The sequence below is a fragment of the Leuresthes tenuis genome, unplaced genomic scaffold, assembly GCF_036924035.1.
Source record: "Leuresthes tenuis unplaced genomic scaffold, fLeuTen1.0.hap1 SCAF_14, whole genome shotgun sequence".
NCBI lineage: Eukaryota > Metazoa > Chordata > Actinopteri > Atheriniformes > Atherinopsidae > Leuresthes > Leuresthes tenuis.
This window is the reverse complement of record NW_027325368.1, coordinates 32951014-32969222: the sequence shown is the minus strand read 5'-3', so window position 1 is coordinate 32969222 and position 18209 is coordinate 32951014. Positions and strand designations below refer to the sequence as shown.

The following is an 18209-nucleotide window of genomic DNA, read 5'->3' as shown; positions in this document are numbered from 1 at the left end:
CGTTCCATTTGTCTGTAGTCAATCATTTCCAATCGCTTATCTCTAAATTTCTAACTATGACTTAAGACAAAATCTTTTTTTTTTTTGTCAAATCTTTTTATTGTTGTTTAATGTTGTTCCATCTGAGCTTCTTTTTAAAATTGCCGTTCCTTTGGGATTACTAGGCACATTTGAATTTGTATTATTATGTTCTGGTATGTTATGTTCCCAACTTTTTTTATCCCCTTTAAGAAGCAACCTATTGTTTATATCGTATACCGTGCTTATACTAGTTCCAAAGAGTAATTTTTGTGTTACATTTCATAATCACAAGGACACCAACCCCTCCCATATACCATATAATCTCTTTGCGACTGAAAAAAGGATAGCCTCCTTAGCAGTGTAATCACTGTGGTCTCTGCTCTTCAGATAAAACGCATGTAGATAAGATACATATTACTATTCAATGTTGTCTCAGAGACTATGTGTTAGACTTCTGAATCCTGAGGACAACGAAAGACCTAAAGAAGATGGAAAACGTAGGGGATAATCAGAAAGAAGAAAAGATTGGCAGATGCAGAGAGGACAGACAAAACAGGTTTGTGTCAAACATGAAAAAATAAAGCTTATAAATCAAGCAAATCTGAGACACTTATTTTCTACTCAGTGCTACATTAATGCTTCTCATGTGATTGCACAGACAGAAGGATGATTGTTCCATCCGTATTTTTGCTGTGTCTGTCCAGGATGACTGGACAGGACTGTTTAGACCCAGTTCAAAAGAAACAACGAGACATTTATCTGGGATGTCTAACCAAGCAACACCTGATCATGATATCTCTGGCTGTTGGACTTGTACTGCTGATAATCGTCACCGTCACTGCTTTGGGACTCACAAAAAACAAAGGTACCTACATTAAGCTTTTTACACATGTGGTACACTAATGTACCCATATTGATGCTGAATTAAATTTCTATCAAATGTAGAAATATTTCAGCACGCTTACAGATGAAAATAAATACAATTATGGGATGCCGTGTACTCTACTTAAGTAAATGCATTTAAAATTTCTTCTCGAACTCGAACTTTTTTTTAATTCACAACATCACACAGATATGTAGGCTTACTGTATACAGCTATACAAGTACAAGTCCATTTATAGCATTATCTCAAGTAGTACTCACATGGTGCTCATTAAAACTTTGAAAGGTTTTAGAGCATTTGGTATTTATCAGTAATATCATATTTCAATAATCTGACATACTTTTTACTCTGCTTGAGAGCATACATTTGTGTGCTTGAAGTTACTACCAACTCAAAAACTTATAAACACAACTATGCCATTTTGTTTTGGGATGCAGAAGTTAAAAAAAAAGGAGAAATTTGTCCCTCTCCGCCGTCTCTGTTATAAGCCAAACTTCAATTACAGATGACACTGCATTTGCTCTAAATTGAAAGTGGCAAGGTGGAACTCTTTTGTACTTGCTCTGCTATCAACACCACATTTTATCAATAGTGATAAAGTTAAGATAAAGTTAACTTAAGAAATTAGCTAAAATGCTCTACTAGTCAGGGCCGTACGCAGGACCCAAAAAATACTGAGGTCATGAGTCAGAACTTCTAGTCGGGTTCAGGGGCAAATTTTTTTAATTCCGTTATTTAAATCTTGCCATTTTCAGAGTTTTAAAGGAACAAAAACAACATAATGACTCTTAGGCTTATTAGTTTTGTTTGTTATTAGAGAACATCAGCCTCATCCTAAATTATTTGCAAATGAGTTACATTGTAAAAGTGGAGAACGAATTTCATCAAATCATGGATTAGGAATAAAAAGGAATGAATTGTCCTGGTACAGAGGGATAATATATACAAATGCTTCATATTTCCTTCAGTATTTAAAAGAGATACCCACGCCCTATTACACTATCATGTTGATGATAGTGCCTAATCTGTTCACTCTTCTTAAGGAAAACCAGCTTTTGAACACAATTCTATTATAATCTTACACAATACTTCAACTATCATGCATTATACATCTGGCTTTTAAAACATATACAGGTCTGCCATTGTCGCTTCCTTTTATAGTAGCTGCTCTCCCTCTATCACTGCTCCTCTTCTTGCTGCTTGGCCCAAATATGAGCTTGGTTTGGTTCAACCTTTTCCTCCCTATCCTGTTTTCCCTTTAGTGAAGAATATAAAAAAACTATCTAAACTACTATCTCAACTGCTGGGATAGGCTCCAGCCCACCCGCTACCCAATTAACGGATTGACGGTATAGAAAATGGATGGATGTACTATCTCACTCATCTGCACCTTAATGCTAATGTCAATAATATTGTTAATATTGTAAATTTTTACACTTATAGTTTAATACCCTACACTCAACACTTTTTTACTGAAGCATTTTTCTTACTTTGTGTGGAATTATTGTGCCAAGGTTTTTTTTATTTGACATATTTATATTTAAATTTTTATCCTTAATTCTTGGTAGCAGGTAAAAAGAAAATGTCACTGCACATTGTACTTTGTATGATTATGTATGTAATAAACATACAAAATAGAACTTGAAAACTTGAATCTTGAATCTATAAACACAGTCAAATACTAAACTGACAGAAATGAAAACAATACGCCATTTCAACATCATGTTTTCAGACGTGTCAGAAATCTTAAAAAACCTTGAGGGCGGTGCGGAGCTTTTGAAATTTGAGGTAAAAATGGGGCATTCTGCGGCTTTTTGAAGGAGCATTATGATGACTCATGAAGTAAGGGCAAGTTACTACAGAAAATGTTTTATTATTATTATTTTGAAAATTAACCGGGTGTTTTATTTTGTTTCTGCGCACGACTTCCTGTCCTGCACGATCTGCTCTGTGCAGTGCTGCTGCGTTGTGCTCCGGCATCCGGCAGAAATATAGAACAGGTTCAGCGTTGAGAAATCAACACTGAATAAACGTTTAATTTTCAATGGAAGACGTCGCTGACATTTCAATCGCAAAATGAATGTTGACTCAACCGGTGGAAATTGATTGACGACCGGTACTGACGGAGTTCACCAAAATTAAACTTTGATTCATGTTTCCTTCTATCTGAGTAGTACGCTGGGCTGCAATAAAAATATCTCCACATTGAAATGCTTTTTTTTCCCTCACAGTTACCTACCACTTAAACTGCTCTCCACCTACATTTTTAGCTTGATGTGCTGCTCTTCCAGTGACTGCTGAGACTGACTGACTCACTAACGGTAGCGGTAACATCAAACTCTAGTTACCATAGACAGTGCATGTTGTTGATTACGCGCAGCACGCAGAGGTATAGATGAACAGGGGGAAATTACGTGACCAACATAATCATGATGTGAGTTTTCAGTCGTGTTATTAACCGGACAGGGACCATTACTTTCTGTGGTGCATATTTTCACAATGTGGGCCATTAAACTGTAATTTGTGATGAGATTGTGTCTAAAAAAAGATTCAACAGCATGGGTGTGTCTACGGGGGGACTGCCCCTCCAGGAACAAGTCCTGCCCCGCTGAGAAATGCCCTGTCCACCCAAAGAAAACTGGACAGAAAAAAAGCAGCCCAATCTGGCAACACTGTTCAACAGACTGCTTTCCCTGTTCTCTAACGCACTGCCCCCCCCCCCTGCTGACTCTGCTGTTGAGCCCAGCACCGCTGCTGCCAACGCGGCGCAAAGCCCCTTGATAATCACGTCAGGATGTGCGAATCCTTCACAGGATCTGAATAGTTCCGTGCCATCCAGCAGTTCTGCGGCCGCTTCAGGAACTCTGATGACCAAATAGGTCCTAATCAAGCTTTTAAAAGGGCCATGTTAAACATTCTTCACAGAGCTATTGTAGAGATGAAGATTCTCTCAGAGAAATGTTGAACTGATGAGGTCCACATCATTTCTCCTGCCAAAATCAAAGTCGTTTCTTGAGCCCTCTCTCCTGAAACCACTTCAGGTGCTTGCAGGCACAGAGCTTAACAGCATAAGCTTCGAAAATGAAATTTCTGTGGCAAAAGCAATGTTGCTCAATAAACTGCCAACTGATGCTAGTCTCTCTGAAGCATGCAAGTTCATTCAGAAGCACAAAGAGGCCTTCCCCATGTTGCATTCAATACACGTCACAGCACTTGTCATTGGTGTGTCTTCAGCTGCGTGCGAAAGCTCTTTCCACCGCATCCTCACTCCACTACGCCGAACAATGCTGCATTCAAGGAAGAAAAATGTAGTCATTCTGGCACATGAGAAGGAAATCACAGAAAATCTTGACATGAATGAATTTGTTTCAGATTTTGCTAAGTGTAACCACAGACTTGTACTGTAGATAATGGTCCCGGTAAAAGGTCAGCTATTCATGAATACCAGTAGATGGTGCATCCCAACATTTTCAATGTCAACATTAAATTTCCATTCAGCATAGCCAGGCTTTTAAAAAAAATTAGTTTTGCTGGAAGGTGGGGATGGATGGGTGTGGGGGGTGGGGGGTTGCTGGTGCACCATAAGCTCATCTGGCCCACAGCCTAATATCATAATGACTACAATGGGCTATGTTTCTGTTCTAGCTCTCCTGTAGTAAGGTATACAACATACTATATGTTGTATACCTTTGATTTTATTGATAGCTTGCTGTTGGTTGCATGCATCATACAAGTTCTACATTTCTTTACAAAAAACAAAATAAAAAACAAAAACAAACAAAAAATTCCACTGAGCCACAAACAATTTATATAAACAATTTAAAAGTATTCCAGATGGATGTGGCTGTCTTGAAATTGCCTAGATAGAGTGGTAGTTGGGTTTCATCCACTCTTACCTTAACCATGCCTCTGAGTGTTGAACACTTTGTTCTTCTGCTGGACAATGGATGTAGATCTCAGCTCTGGTATACAACAGGACTGGAGGGTAATAGTATTCTGGTACTCTCAGCTTTATTTCTTCTCTTTAGCAGTTACTCGGTGAACTCATTTCTTGTGACCCTGATGGCGTTGTAATGGTGCGTTTGCATACATCATACAAGGTCTACATTTCTTCAAAAAAAACAAAACTTCATAAAAAATTCCACACTGTTAACAAAATTGACGGTCATGATTTTATGCTAGTGTGACCATATTTTCATTACCGAATTTAATCATTACTATTATTACTACTATCATTTTTATTATTATTATTATTATTATTATTATTATGCTTGAAGTTGTAGTAGTAGTTTTCCACCGATTTTTTTTTTTTTTTTCAGGTATTGTTTTCTGCCTCCCCAGATGAGCTAACTGCCCACCCACACATGCCATTTTGGTCACACCTCTGTTCAATAGCCTACCAACTGTCTATGGTCCAACTGCCGACAAATCAAAGTGAGCATCTGAAAATACAACTCAGTTTGGTGTGTGGTCTGAACTCTACTGTCTGTGCTTTACTGTATGCTCTCTGATACTCTCATGATAACGTGTGTAGTGGCTCTTTTACGTTATTTTCTTCTTTCTTCATTTCTTACTCTTTTAATGATGTTAGCCTACAAAGTGCTTAATGGAACGGCTCCATCTACTTTAATGCTCTTGCAAAGGCTTATGTCACAACTGGGTCCCTCCGTTGGTCCCAGGATTGTCGTCTAGCAGCTCCTACACCACGCCTAAGACAATCCAAACTCTGTTCATGTGTCGTCCCACGATGGTGGAATGACCTACCGAGCGCTACCAGAACAGGGGCGTCCCTGTCTATCTTCAAGAAGCTCCTGAAAACCCAGCTCTTCAGAGAGCATCTCCTATCCCAGCACTTACCTTGTACTTCCCTACCCCCTCTATCTCTGCACTTTATCTTTCTGCACTTCCTTCTATGCCTGCACCCTATCTCTACTCTGTCCCCTCTGACAGAGTCGGACTCCTGGGTTCCTTCTATGTAGCTTATTGTTAGCTTTTGTATAGCTTGTTATATCTTGATTTGTAAGTCGCTTTGGATAAAAGTGTCTGATAAATACAGAAGCATAAACACATAAACATAATCACTCTTAATTATCTTAGAAATGACGTGAGACTGCTTTACTCATTGAGCTGGCTGGGTGCCGACACAGACGGTAAAACGACTTTGTTGCTCCGCCATATTCTCATTTATTCAACACGTTTAACAACAAACTTCACTTCCTGCTTTTTCTATGTAAGCCGCATTAAACGTCAACGGCAACACAGATGTCTCCAAATTCAAAGCATACTTAAACTTATTCCTCCAACAACATCAGCACAAATCAGTGCAACTGACTAAACAATAATGAATGGCGCTTACAGTGTGCTTTAAGGGTAATTAAATAATCTACAACGAATCCTGAAAGAGGCAGACCCTGAGGAAGAGAGAGGCTTAGTGGAGTAAAGTGGGTCACCCAGCGGCCCTAAAATTACCCTCGAAAATACAGTTTAAGTGAAGGGATGAAAAATGAGATGCTGTACTGTCTGTGTTTTAGCCTGTGGAAAAAAGGGCATAACATGTCCCCTTCAACTTAATTATTTTAATCTCTGAGATCTGTGTACTTTGACTACTGTGTGTCCAGTATTAAAATGCAACTCATTGACATGTTTCAAAGGCTGCAAAGCACATTCAGTAAGGAGGGTTCATGGAACTTCTTTCACTAAAATGGTTGTATTATTGTTGTGCTTCAATTCCCTTCCCTGAAATTTAGTGGCATTGCAATCAGGTGGAAGATTAATTAAGTCTTGCACTGTTAAATGATTCGTTTCCCTGGAATACAAACACAAGAGGGGACTTCATTCACAGACTGATGTCTGATTCAGTAAAGATAGGAGGCAATATGCTCTCATTCACTTCATGAGCACTGGGCCTTTTCTGGTTGGTATATTATGTCACTGACAACAACAATTGACAAATAACTAGCTGAAATTACTATTGGGAATTGGTCAACTCATCTCTGTACATTTGGTACGTGATGAATGCTTTACTTTCTGTCCCTTGTGGTTATTATCTGTTGTTAATAACTTTGTAATTTTTCTTGTACTTGCCTCCTCTGTTTCTTTTGGATGAAAGCTCTGAGTGCCCAGGCCAGGAGGAGCCTAATGTAACATATACATGTTGGACTAATTTGAGTTCAAACTGTATGGTATCTTTGTCTGACTTTTGAAAATTTTTGATTTACTCTGATTTCAGTCGATCTCACATATTTACATTTTCAGCAGTCCACTCAGCAGTGAGTGCGTATACACGTCTACTTCCGAAACACAGCGGTTGCTCTGGGGATCGGTGCGTTTGATTTTATGTAATAGTACCAGCAAGAATTTAAAACTACTTTCACCCCTGGTTCTACATCCTTAAGAAGTGTATTTTGCCATATTGAAGAGAATGCATTAATAGCCATCCTGTTTGCCCAATATACCATAAGCACTTTATATAATATCATTATCCAAAGGTATGATTGATTACAATGGTCGAAGTTCATGTGATAACAGTCACTTTTTATTTCAGCAGGATGATTCACCTGCTTTTGTGGATCAAGGTGCCATTGAGCAAGACAAAAGATACATAAACCTTTTATATTTTCTGTTCCTGTATAAATATTTTCACATCAGTTTCTCTAAAACTAGAACAATTAAATCTGGCTTAAGCTAAAACAATAAAAACAATTATTATCTTCCGTGGCTTTACTGAACACAGCCATTGACCTTTTAATGTTGTATCGCTGCCAATGACACAGTAGGAATATGTCAAATATTATGTATTTCACCAAGACATAGCTGCAGCAACATATTACAAACTCAAATTCCACCAGCTTTCGACCCATACTGTAGCATGCAGACAGATCAGTCAGAAGAAAGGAGGTAGGATTGCAGTGCTTGTTAATAACAGATAGTGTAATGCTGGACATGTTAAGGTCAAGAAACACAGCTGTACCTTGGAGATTGCAACATTAGCTGCAAGGTTCTGTCCATACTATCTACTGAGGCAGTTTACCTGTGCAATTTTAATTACTCTGCTGCTGCTGACACTGCGCTTGATGTGATCACCACAGTCCAAAATTCTGAACAAAAACTGCTTTAGAGCAGGTTTTGTCTTCAAAATATATTACGATAGTGATATGAGCATGGAAGTTTGGTGCTTTCACATGAAAAAACAGTTAGAATATACCCAATATTGGCGTTGCTCAGCAGGTAAAGTAGTTGTTTTAAGGTCAGTGGATCAATCCCCAGCATGTCCACATCATGAGGTGTCCTCATGAAAGACACTGAAATTCAAATTGTCCCCAATATATTCATCAAGTTTTTAAAGTTTATTTCATAGCATATTTAAAGCATCAGAAGTTTACCATGTTTATCAGTGTACTAGTGTATACTTTGTGGAAGTCTTTTTGGCATCTGAAGGAGATATCTGAAGAAGGTGTAAAACATTAATCACCCATTGCAAATTGATTTAAAAGTAAATACTTACCTTGTCACAAACAGATGTTAAGACCATCAGTACGTAATACTTAAATATAGTGATAGGCTGCAACAGAATAATGGTCTAAGGATGCAGCTGTATCTCACAACCTCCTTATCTGACGTTGGTCTAAAATGATGGTTGCAAAGCTGTCTCATTTTGTTTATTTTCCTGTCACCATGCCTCCTCTCTCCTTGTGCTTGTCCTCGATTCCACTGCTCACATCTCTGGTAGAGGGGACTAAGACTCAAGAAGGCATGTCGAGAGGGAGGAATCAAGTGTGAGAAAACTGGGAAATGAGATAATTTGTGTGTCTTCCTCCCATCAGTCACACATGCCTCCAGATTTTTCTCAGAGTTTTTTATGAAACCTGTATCTTCCCTTCTTTCTGTGCCAGTTCATCTTTGGTTCTTGTGACAAGGATTCCAGTTATTCTCTACGCCTCTTTCTACTTATCCCAATTCAAAATATTTGGCTGTGAATCATTTCTGTGTCAGGTAGAGGGACAAAGAGCAGCGGAGACGAAAAGGCTCAGGTTAGAAAAATGAGATTAGCCTCTTGAGTTTCAGACTAAATCCTCATGTTTTTTTTTTACTTTGCTTTTTACTTCAGTTTTATATCTTTATCTGCCCTGACTCATGTATACCTGTCTGTCTTTAGTCTTGTATTTGAGCTCAGGCTGTCACATTCACTGTTACTCTTCCAAAACATTTACACTATCCTTATTGTAGCAAAAAAGGAATGATATATACCAAAACATGATCAGAATTTTCCATGTGGTCCTTAGCTATGTTTTCTCATTCAAAATGAGTTTCTTGTATTTCAACTAACAATTGTTAACTGTTAAAACTGTTAAAACATGCCACCTATAAATAATATAGTTACTTAGAAAATTCTGTAAATAACACCAATGTATGAGGATGTTTTACTTTATTTTCGGACGGCTGTAGCTCAGGAGGAAGTGAGATTATCTGCCAATTGATGAAAACCCCAAGTTGTCCCTGATGCATTCATTGGTGTGGGAATGTGTTTGACATAATGAAAGCACTACTTAGCCTGTAATACTCCATAGACTAAGAAGTGCTATATTAGTTTGTGTGAGAATAGGTGAATATGGCTTGTAATGTAAAACAGTTTTAAGTGGTCAACCAGACAAGAAAGTGCTATGAATACAGTCCATTTTTATTTAAAAACACGTAAAATATTGGGCAAAACGTTTGAGCTCAGTTCAAGCCCAAAAAAGGCCTGTATATCAAGGATGAACTAATTTTGTGTCTGCACATAACAGACAACTTAGTAAAGAACTTATCTTAAATCATCTCTTTTGACACTGCTACTAGTAGCAAGTCACAAGTTTCCACTTGTTTAATTCAATCTTCAAAACTGCTAAAGGTAACACAGTTTTACAGATAAAAAACTATTCATTTTAACAAGTTGATTCCAAAAGCAGTAGTGTTAGCCAAAAACTTGGCCTTTCTCAGCATGGTGTGGAGTTTTTTCTTTTAAAAAACTGAGAAAACTGGAAAATTGGAAGGCAACAAAAAAGAAGTGTCAGGCCAAAAAAAAAGTATCTTAAAGTCATGTTTCAGATATTAAATATTTGAATAAAATCGAGCAAAGACTAACACAGGACTTTAGAGATATTTGCCAAAGCCTCATCAGAAATGGTCTACATGGGTGGCTGTCAAGAAGACATTCTTAAGAAGGGAAACAGGGAGAAAAAGCTAAGGAATGCCAAATGACTCATGACCCTAGAGCCCCAGATTTCCCCTTTTTCCTGGCAATGTAAAAAGAAATTCAGATTTGGTTAAGACTTTTGCAAAGTACTGTTTATGCCTATTTGAATTTGATATGATGATTTGATATCACTTGTTTTATGTTCCTGTACTTAAACCATCTTTGTCTTGCCATTCAATCAGGTGTTCCAGCTCATCTTCCCTCATTTCCTACTGGTGGAGACATGTTAGACTTCTTGGTACAGTCGAGTGATATCAGCAAACCTGATGGCCTGTTGGCTACTTGGTTTCACAGAGCCAACAGCAAGGAAGAAATGGACAAAGCTCTTGCAAGTACTACAGTAGTAGCTTTTTTTGTCATTGGAGCTACAAAATTCACATCCTGTATAAAAAATAGCTGCATCATACTTATATCTGCTCTTGCAAGGTGATGTCATGATCCTAGAAGCTGATGTCACCCTGGAGGGTTATGGAACACAGAATCAGAAACCAATCCCGATCATGGCTCATCCTCCTAACATCTATAGTGATAACACTCTTGACCAGTGGCTGGATGCTGTGCTGAACACTGGAAAAGGTACAGAATAGACCTGATCAAATAAGTATGTGTAACTGATTTGGAGAATGGCAGGATCTAATGCTTTGTGTTCTCCCTGCAGCCATGAAGTTGGATTTTAAATCTCTGGCATCAGTGGGTTTGTCATTGGACTTGCTAAGACAAAAGAATAGTAGCAGAGGAATAAACAGGCCTGTGTGGCTTAACGCAGACATCCTCCGAGGTCCCAACATACCAAACTTTGTGCCTGCAGTCAACGGAACTAGGTCAGATCTGACTAAAGGAAAAGAGAGTAACAGGAATAAAAAAACATGTTTATAGTTTTGTTGACAAAGCAAACCACTCTTTATTTTCTTCCCTTTTTCAGATTTCTTCAACTGATTCAGGAGAAGTTTCCAGATGTGACCTTGTCTCCTGGATGGCAGGTATTGCATATTAACATTGTATATAAAAATAAAAACTGTAGCAAACCAAAAGCTTTGTAGCAAAGTTTTCAGAGAGTTCTTGGAATGGCAGTATGTGTCAAGTCAGGTGGTTGACCAGTGGGCTAGTTGGCTTGGAAATATAAAACATATAAAACAACAAACCTAAAGACAGTCTTTCATTTTGGACTATTCTTATGTCAAACTTTGAATTTTTTGCCCATTCAGTTGTCAGGTTTTAATAACTGTACATCATATATTTTTTTTTCTTTTTATGAATACTTCAGTACTGACATTTTTTTTGTCAGATATGATTGTAGCCTATTTTACAGTTACATTGCTTCGTTTTTGACAGGTCGTCTATGCTCCTCCAATTTTCAATGCAACTTATTCCAGAGCCATGGTGAAAGACATGTATGATATCATCAAAGATGTCCCTCAAAAGTTAAGTGGAGATCTAAAGTGAAAATATTATTTACATGAAAATAAGGAAATGTAGCATCTTAGAAGTATTGTGCAACATTCACTGCACCAGGGTATCACAGATACTTTGGCAAGCCCTCACTGGAACTCCAACAACTTGACAGCGCCATATCTCTTTAGGTGACATTCCCAGTCCATGCTCTGTTGGTTCGCAGCGGCTGGCAGCACATCAACTGGCTCCTCAGCCAGTCTCCACGGTAACAGATAACTTCAACCAGTGTTATGACAATGACTGAAAGTCTATAATCTATCAAGGAAACTCATGAATAACTGACAGCAACTCTAACACATTTGTTTGTTCACTCTCCATGATGGTGATAAATACGTTGTTTTGATGATGTGCATTTCTTCTAGGTTCAGTCTGACATTATGGCAGGGTTCGGTTCACCCAAACATCAGCGACCTTCTGTTTGTTCGTGACAACACCCACCCTACTAGAGTCTACTACGATATATATGAACCCACATTATCAGAATTTAAACAGGCTGCAAGTAAGGACAAAGCTGGTAACAAATACAGATATCAGTAGACAGTTTCCATTTTAGGTAGAGTCTAATATCAGTAATTTAAATCAGTCTGCAAGTGTGCGTCCTACCGTCTTGTTATTTTGTTTATGTGCAATATTTTCAAAAGGTAGTTGAGGTTGGGCTGGCAGTGTAAAGAGAAAAAAAGAATGTTTATTTCAGGTTCAGTAACTAAATATAATGGTATTACATATGATTGTAAAAAGTAAAAAATATTAATGTTTTAACCTTTATGAAAGCTAAACCAAGACTTGAAGACCCAAGCCAGAAGGAAAGCATGGTATTGTGCAGTACTGGACAGTAAAATTGCAAACAGTGAACATTACTTGTGATAGGATTAGAGTGTGTTGATGCTATTAAATATAATCAGCCCATTACTTAAGTACTGTATGCAGAGATATTGAAAATAATTCTGTCAGTCAAACATGAAAAAGAGAGAAAGAAAATAAATTATGTCTTTCTGTATTTCTTTGTTTATTTTATTAATGTATTGATCGTCTTCACAGGTAAGCAGAACCATTTTAGGAGATTCTATCCTGGAGGAAGCCTGATGGACTTTTTTTATCCAATTCACAATTCAGACACTGCCTGCTTGCCCAACAGTCTGGCGGTGCATTGGTTCACCATCACTGAGCAGGCCTCCTTGCTGACTCATCTCTCAGGTATTTGTTTGCACTGAAAACATTTCTAGTCTCTTTGATATATTGAAATGCTTGTACAGTATAAAAAGTGGAGTGGAGGGAAGTGGGTAATTCCACATCACTGAAACAATCCAGAAAATTAGAGGTGGAAATTAATGATTTTAAAAGGAGCTGCTGTACTGTCTCACTGTGTTTTTTGACCAAAGACTGTACTGCTGTGTCCCTGAAGCACTGGACTGTCCTGTATGCTTCTGGTAGACTGGCTTGAAATGATCTTGAGGAAAGCAGGTGATTCTTCCAATTAGTAGACAAGAGATCCACAACACCCTCATTCTGATACACTTACAAACAGGGTGAAACTAAAGCTTGCTTGGGACCTGCTCCTGACTAACTGCATCAACACAACACTCAGGACATATCACAGACATTGCAGTAAGGCCTCAGTAAATTCTGTCAGCTTGTGGAAAAAAGGGCCTAATACAGCTCATGTAAAGTTCTAACCATGTTTCAGCTGTCCACAAGAGGAGGAAAAGAAATGAAGGAGGATCACATTCTTAGTGATTTATAAATGATCTACCTGCATACACAGCACCAGAGAAGAGGAGACACTAACTGAGATTACAACACCATGTGTTTGTGTAATTGTTTGTCTATATTGATACGGTCCAAAATTTAGAAGTCACGATACTTGCTGGATCCAACATTTTTTGAGGACCAAATGGTGGGATCCACTCATTTAAAGGGACATTTTTAAGGTCAAAACTCAATTTTACAGTTAGAATTAGGTTATGGTTTGGTTTAGTATAAGAGGCTAGAGAATGTATTATGCCAATGGTGAATCACAAAAAAAAACAAGTTCATGTGTGAGTGTGTCTGATGCTATTTATTTGTTACAATTTGCAGAAGAACCCTAGTCCTGACCCCTTTCTATCTCTTTTATTGGCTCTGTGTGTATTCAGGTGAGGATGGTGGGATGTTGATTATCAATGTGGCTTTTGACAGCAATCAACCTGGAGTTCCAGTGGTGGAAAGTTCTGGAAGAAACTCAGAGCCCCTTACACTGCAGGTAGATCAGCAAAGAAAAAAAAATCTTTGAACATTCAACATTGAGTGTAAGGATTAATACATGTCCATTCGCAGTATTATCTTTTGTTGGACTCTGAAATGTCTGTGTATATTAAAAAGTCCAATGTATGTATATGTTCAAAGCATGTCCTCCATCTGCTTGGATGGAATGCACACGAACGCTGGGGTGTTTACCTGCGGGTTTACACAAATCAGCTTTTAGAAGCTTCCCTCAAACTGCTGCACTCAGCCTACACTGCAGGGAAGCTCTACAGGCCTGTCTGGATCAGCTTGGAAGATTTAAAGAGCAGCAACAACAAAAGTGTAAGTACAGTCCTGTGCAAGACTATGTCATACATAATAATACATTCAATGACTTGTAAAGCCGACACATTGTCGTAACTATAATAGATGAAAAAATGGACAGAGGATCCATCTCACTGGAAAAAGTCATCACAGATTTATCATTCCCTAAAATTCATGGAAAAGAAATAATAAATCAGTTGCGTTGACCTAAAGACTAATAATAACAACTTCTTTATCGACTGATAGATGGACACAGTTTTATGGAAAACTCTGATATCTAGGATCTTCTGTTCTGTTTGCCATTAAGATGTGTGATGTCACCATGCTCAGCACTCTCTAAGGTGCATTAGGATTTGAATACAAGTTGAGGGGTTAGGGTAACTAGAGCAGGAAGTTTGGTGGAAAACAAAGTCCCACATAATTTCAACATTTCTTTATAGTATCTGCATGTTACTCTGCAGCTGTTGGTGTCAAAGTGCTTGTGTCTACACTTACAAAGCGATTTCACAAATTTTACCTACATGGGAGCTGTACCAGGAAGAATTGAGACAAAGTCACATATCAGGCCTTTTTAAATTGTGGCATGAGAGACCAATCAAAAATAGAGTTATATGGTCACAGTAAGAGTAAGCACGTGTGATACAAATGGAGGATGTCTTCAAAAAGGAACCACATACCAATAGTGAACTACGGCAATGAAAATGTTATGCTTTGCATAGCAACTGGGCAACTTGTAGTAATTGATTCAACTAGGAATTCTGCATCATATCAAAGCCTAATCAAAATTGAATTGTTGTGTTGAACTGAATTGGAATAAATTGCATTTAACTGGACTGAAATGCGGTTGTATAGTGGTGTGGCGGTTAGCACTGCAGCAGGTTCCTGGTTTGAATCTCAGCGGAGAGGTGTTGGAATTTATACGTTCTCCCATGCATGCGTAGGATCACACCAGATACTTGGCCTTTTCCCACTGCCCAAAGACATGTATCTTAGGTTAACTGGTGATTCTAAATCGACCTTAGGAGTGATAGTGAGCAGGTATGGTTGTTTGCTTTTTGATGGACTGGTAACCTGTCCTGGTTGGACCCTACCTCTTGCCGGAAGATGGCTAAGATGGTCTCCAACTTCAAGAATGCCTTGACAAAATAGATAGTTTTGGAATGGAAGTTATTCTCATTAAAAATATTTAAAAGGGGATCCTTTTTTGTTGTTGTTGAAAAATGTTTTTAAATCTAAAGGGAGCTTGCCTTATCAGAAAAGCCAACAATTTCCATTTTTAGCTGCTACCAGGAAGTTATTTTTTCTGGCTATACATAAAAAAAAATAAAAAAAGAGAGCATCAAAGAGTATTATTTGACATCCTTTCCATTTTCAACATATTCAGTTAGAATATATTTTTAAAGTGCTATGGATTTAATGCGTTATCTCTGAATGTTTATGCATTTCTAAATAGTAGATAAAACACGTCACACATAACCATGTTGTACCAAGTTTCATATATTAGTGTTTAGTGAATTTGTGGTTGTCATTTTTGTACTTCAATTCTGTTACAAATTATTCCTCTCTTCTCTTTCAGGATTTTGTATCCATAACAGAAAGGTTGTTTCCTTATGTCACTCTTGTCCTGGCTGGGCCAAAATGGCCTCCCCTGATCCCAGCAGTAGTGACAGATCTGTCACAAAGGGTGGCTCTACACCTGACCACAGCATCTCTACTCCAAGAACAGGAAGAGCTTTACTCTCTAATGGAAATGGACAGATATGACTTTCTAGTGGAGTTGGATACAAATGATAGACCTGAAACTTTCACATTCTTGAAAGAACTTATGGCCAAGCGAACAAAAAGCACAAACACAAATCTGTACATGATATCTGACCAATTATAATTAAAGAAACCAGAAGTGCACAAGAATATGCTATTGGACCTTCACTCAAACATTTACATATAGTACTATGAGAAGTCTCCCAACACCCCTCATTCCTTTGTATGTGGCCAAAGAAATGTGAAGTATATGCAGGGATTTATTGAAACATCTTCAAACATAAATGGAAATACACTATATAAAGCAAATGAGTTTGTACAATTCAAAGATGTGACAAAGGTCCTGTGTCAGGTTATCATCCCTTGGTTTAAATGCCTTTTTATGCTTGTATGATTCATAAGATGGTTTTAAGTGTCTCAACAAACAAACAAAAAATATATATATATTTTTGGTAATGGTAATTGAAAAGCTGCAAATGTCCAAAGAAAAACTTTAAAAGTTTACAAAAAAATTTGGCTCCTTGGAAGCAAAATGTAAAGGAATTGCAGTTGGCTGCACTGTGAGCCCCATTACCTCACAGCAAGAACACTCTCGGGTCAAATCCTTTCTATGTGGAGTTTGCATTTCCCCCACATACATTTGTGGGTTCTCTGTGGCTACATTGTTTTCCTCCCACTGTTCAAAGACATGCATTTGAAGTTAATTGTCAATTCTAAATTGACTGTGAGAGTGAGTCCAAGGGTACAGGGTTGTTTCTGGGTTTCCCCTGTGATGGGCTGGCAACTAGTGTGTACTTCGACTTTTGCATGATTGGCTCCAGCTCCCCGCGATCCTGCACTGGATTAAGTGTGTATAGAAAATGGCTTGATCAGCGATGGCTCAAGACTTTAGCACAATGTTGATGACTGTGTTGTGAAAATTACAAGCCAAATGTAATTAATGTTAAATAAAAGCAATCGTCAAAAAATACCAAACAATATATAGTGTAAAATAAATCAATGAAATATAAGAAAATTTGTAGTATGACAAAGACATACTTTAAAGTTTACTTTTTCAAGTTTTCATGGAGTCGCATCTATCTTTTCTTCTTAATTTCTTAATTTCACCTTTTTTTCTTCATTAGTCAACAAGTAGTGTTGTCACCTTTTCTTCTTTCAGCTATTACAGCCAAGTTCTTCCGATTTTTTGATGGTCTTTATATCTCCAGGAGGCAACAATAGCATAAACAATAACATATCGATGATTGTGCTGGATCAACATTGTAGCCACTGCTGTAAATAAAGGCAGCACAAACAGTCGTTTCATTTATTCAGCATTGCAAAATTCCACGTTAGCTAATTAGGCAGGTGAGGATGTAAACTTGGTATATTACGCAGCATCAAAGCAAATGTGGAGCTGTGTTACTGTACCTTACCCCTTAAGATTAGTGTAAACACAATAAAAACTTCTATTTATTTATTTTTTTACATTAATGACTTTGCCCATGAATATTAATGATGTTCATCATCATTTAAAAAAAAACATCCCTCATTTGTCTTCTAAATGATGACTTCAAGTACTGTAGAAACAGTAGCAACAAGTGTTGAATTTGCTTTACGCTAAAAACTGACCCAATAAGATTATACACCCAACTCTAAGTACTGTCTCGTCTTGCACAGTTGGCAAATATTGTACATGCATCATTGCTCTTTCCATCATTTTCACAGGCATATCACCATGAATAGTGAGGAACATTAATGGAAAAGTGGCAAGTGTCTGAAAGACTGCATGCTATCATTTTACAAATCACAAAATTAATAAAGTACAGAAACAAGTTTTCAGCCATGACTCAACATTATGAGTCAGAAACAGGAGAGACTGTGACCACATCACATATTAAATCTTGGACCCCCGAGACAACTATGTATTCATTCAGAATCTGTGGTATTGGCCAAATGTGAAAAAATACAAAGATTTTGAGTAATTTTTTTTCGTTTTGTTTTCTCAATGAACTACACTCAAATTTGGTAGACATACACCATAAGAAAGAACAGTACAAATTAATTCAGATCAGTTTTATTCATATATATTTATGAGCAAATTATTTTCTTTCCTCAAGCACTGATAAACATAAGGACAAAATCTATACTTTCTCATAAAAGCTGAAGGTTTTACATCTCTAATTGTTTTGATTTCATGATTGTTTTGTTTTTCAGAGCTTGAAAAATCAAAAGGTTTCAGGGGACAGCTTTAAGTGCTCCAAAAAACCTTTGGGTATTAAAATATTTTTTTCAACAAAGCTTTAGGTTTAAATATGTTAATAGGCTAACATACTG

At 37.6% G+C, this 18209-nt stretch overlaps 1 protein-coding gene across 1 annotated transcript; it reads left to right on the top strand.

The window, feature by feature from the left end:
• Positions 1–307: 307 nt before the first annotated feature.
• On the top strand, positions 308–16473 carry fam151a (family with sequence similarity 151 member A). Its single transcript, XM_072363517.1, has 14 exons — positions 308–577; positions 726–886; positions 10319–10468; positions 10563–10712; positions 10795–10957; positions 11059–11116; positions 11469–11557; position 11649; positions 11717–11793; positions 11951–12087; positions 12627–12782; positions 13721–13827; positions 13971–14150; positions 15709–16473. Exons 1-14 carry the CDS (start codon positions 510–512, stop codon positions 16015–16017), a joined length of 1806 nt encoding a protein of 601 aa, XP_072219618.1. The 5' UTR covers positions 308–509; the 3' UTR covers positions 16018–16473.
• Positions 16474–18209: the final 1736 nt, after the last annotated feature.

Coding starts and splice junctions, on each gene's coding strand:
- fam151a (XM_072363517.1), top strand. CDS start 510: ATGGAAAACGTAGGGGATAATCAGAAAGAAGAAAAGATTGGCAGATGC. Junction 11,117..11,468: donor CCTTGTCTCCTGGATGGCAG/GTATTGCATATT, acceptor CGTTTTTGACAG/GTCGTCTATGCTCCTCCAAT. Junction 11,794..11,950: donor CTCCTCAGCCAGTCTCCACG/GTAACAGATAAC, acceptor CATTTCTTCTAG/GTTCAGTCTGACATTATGGC.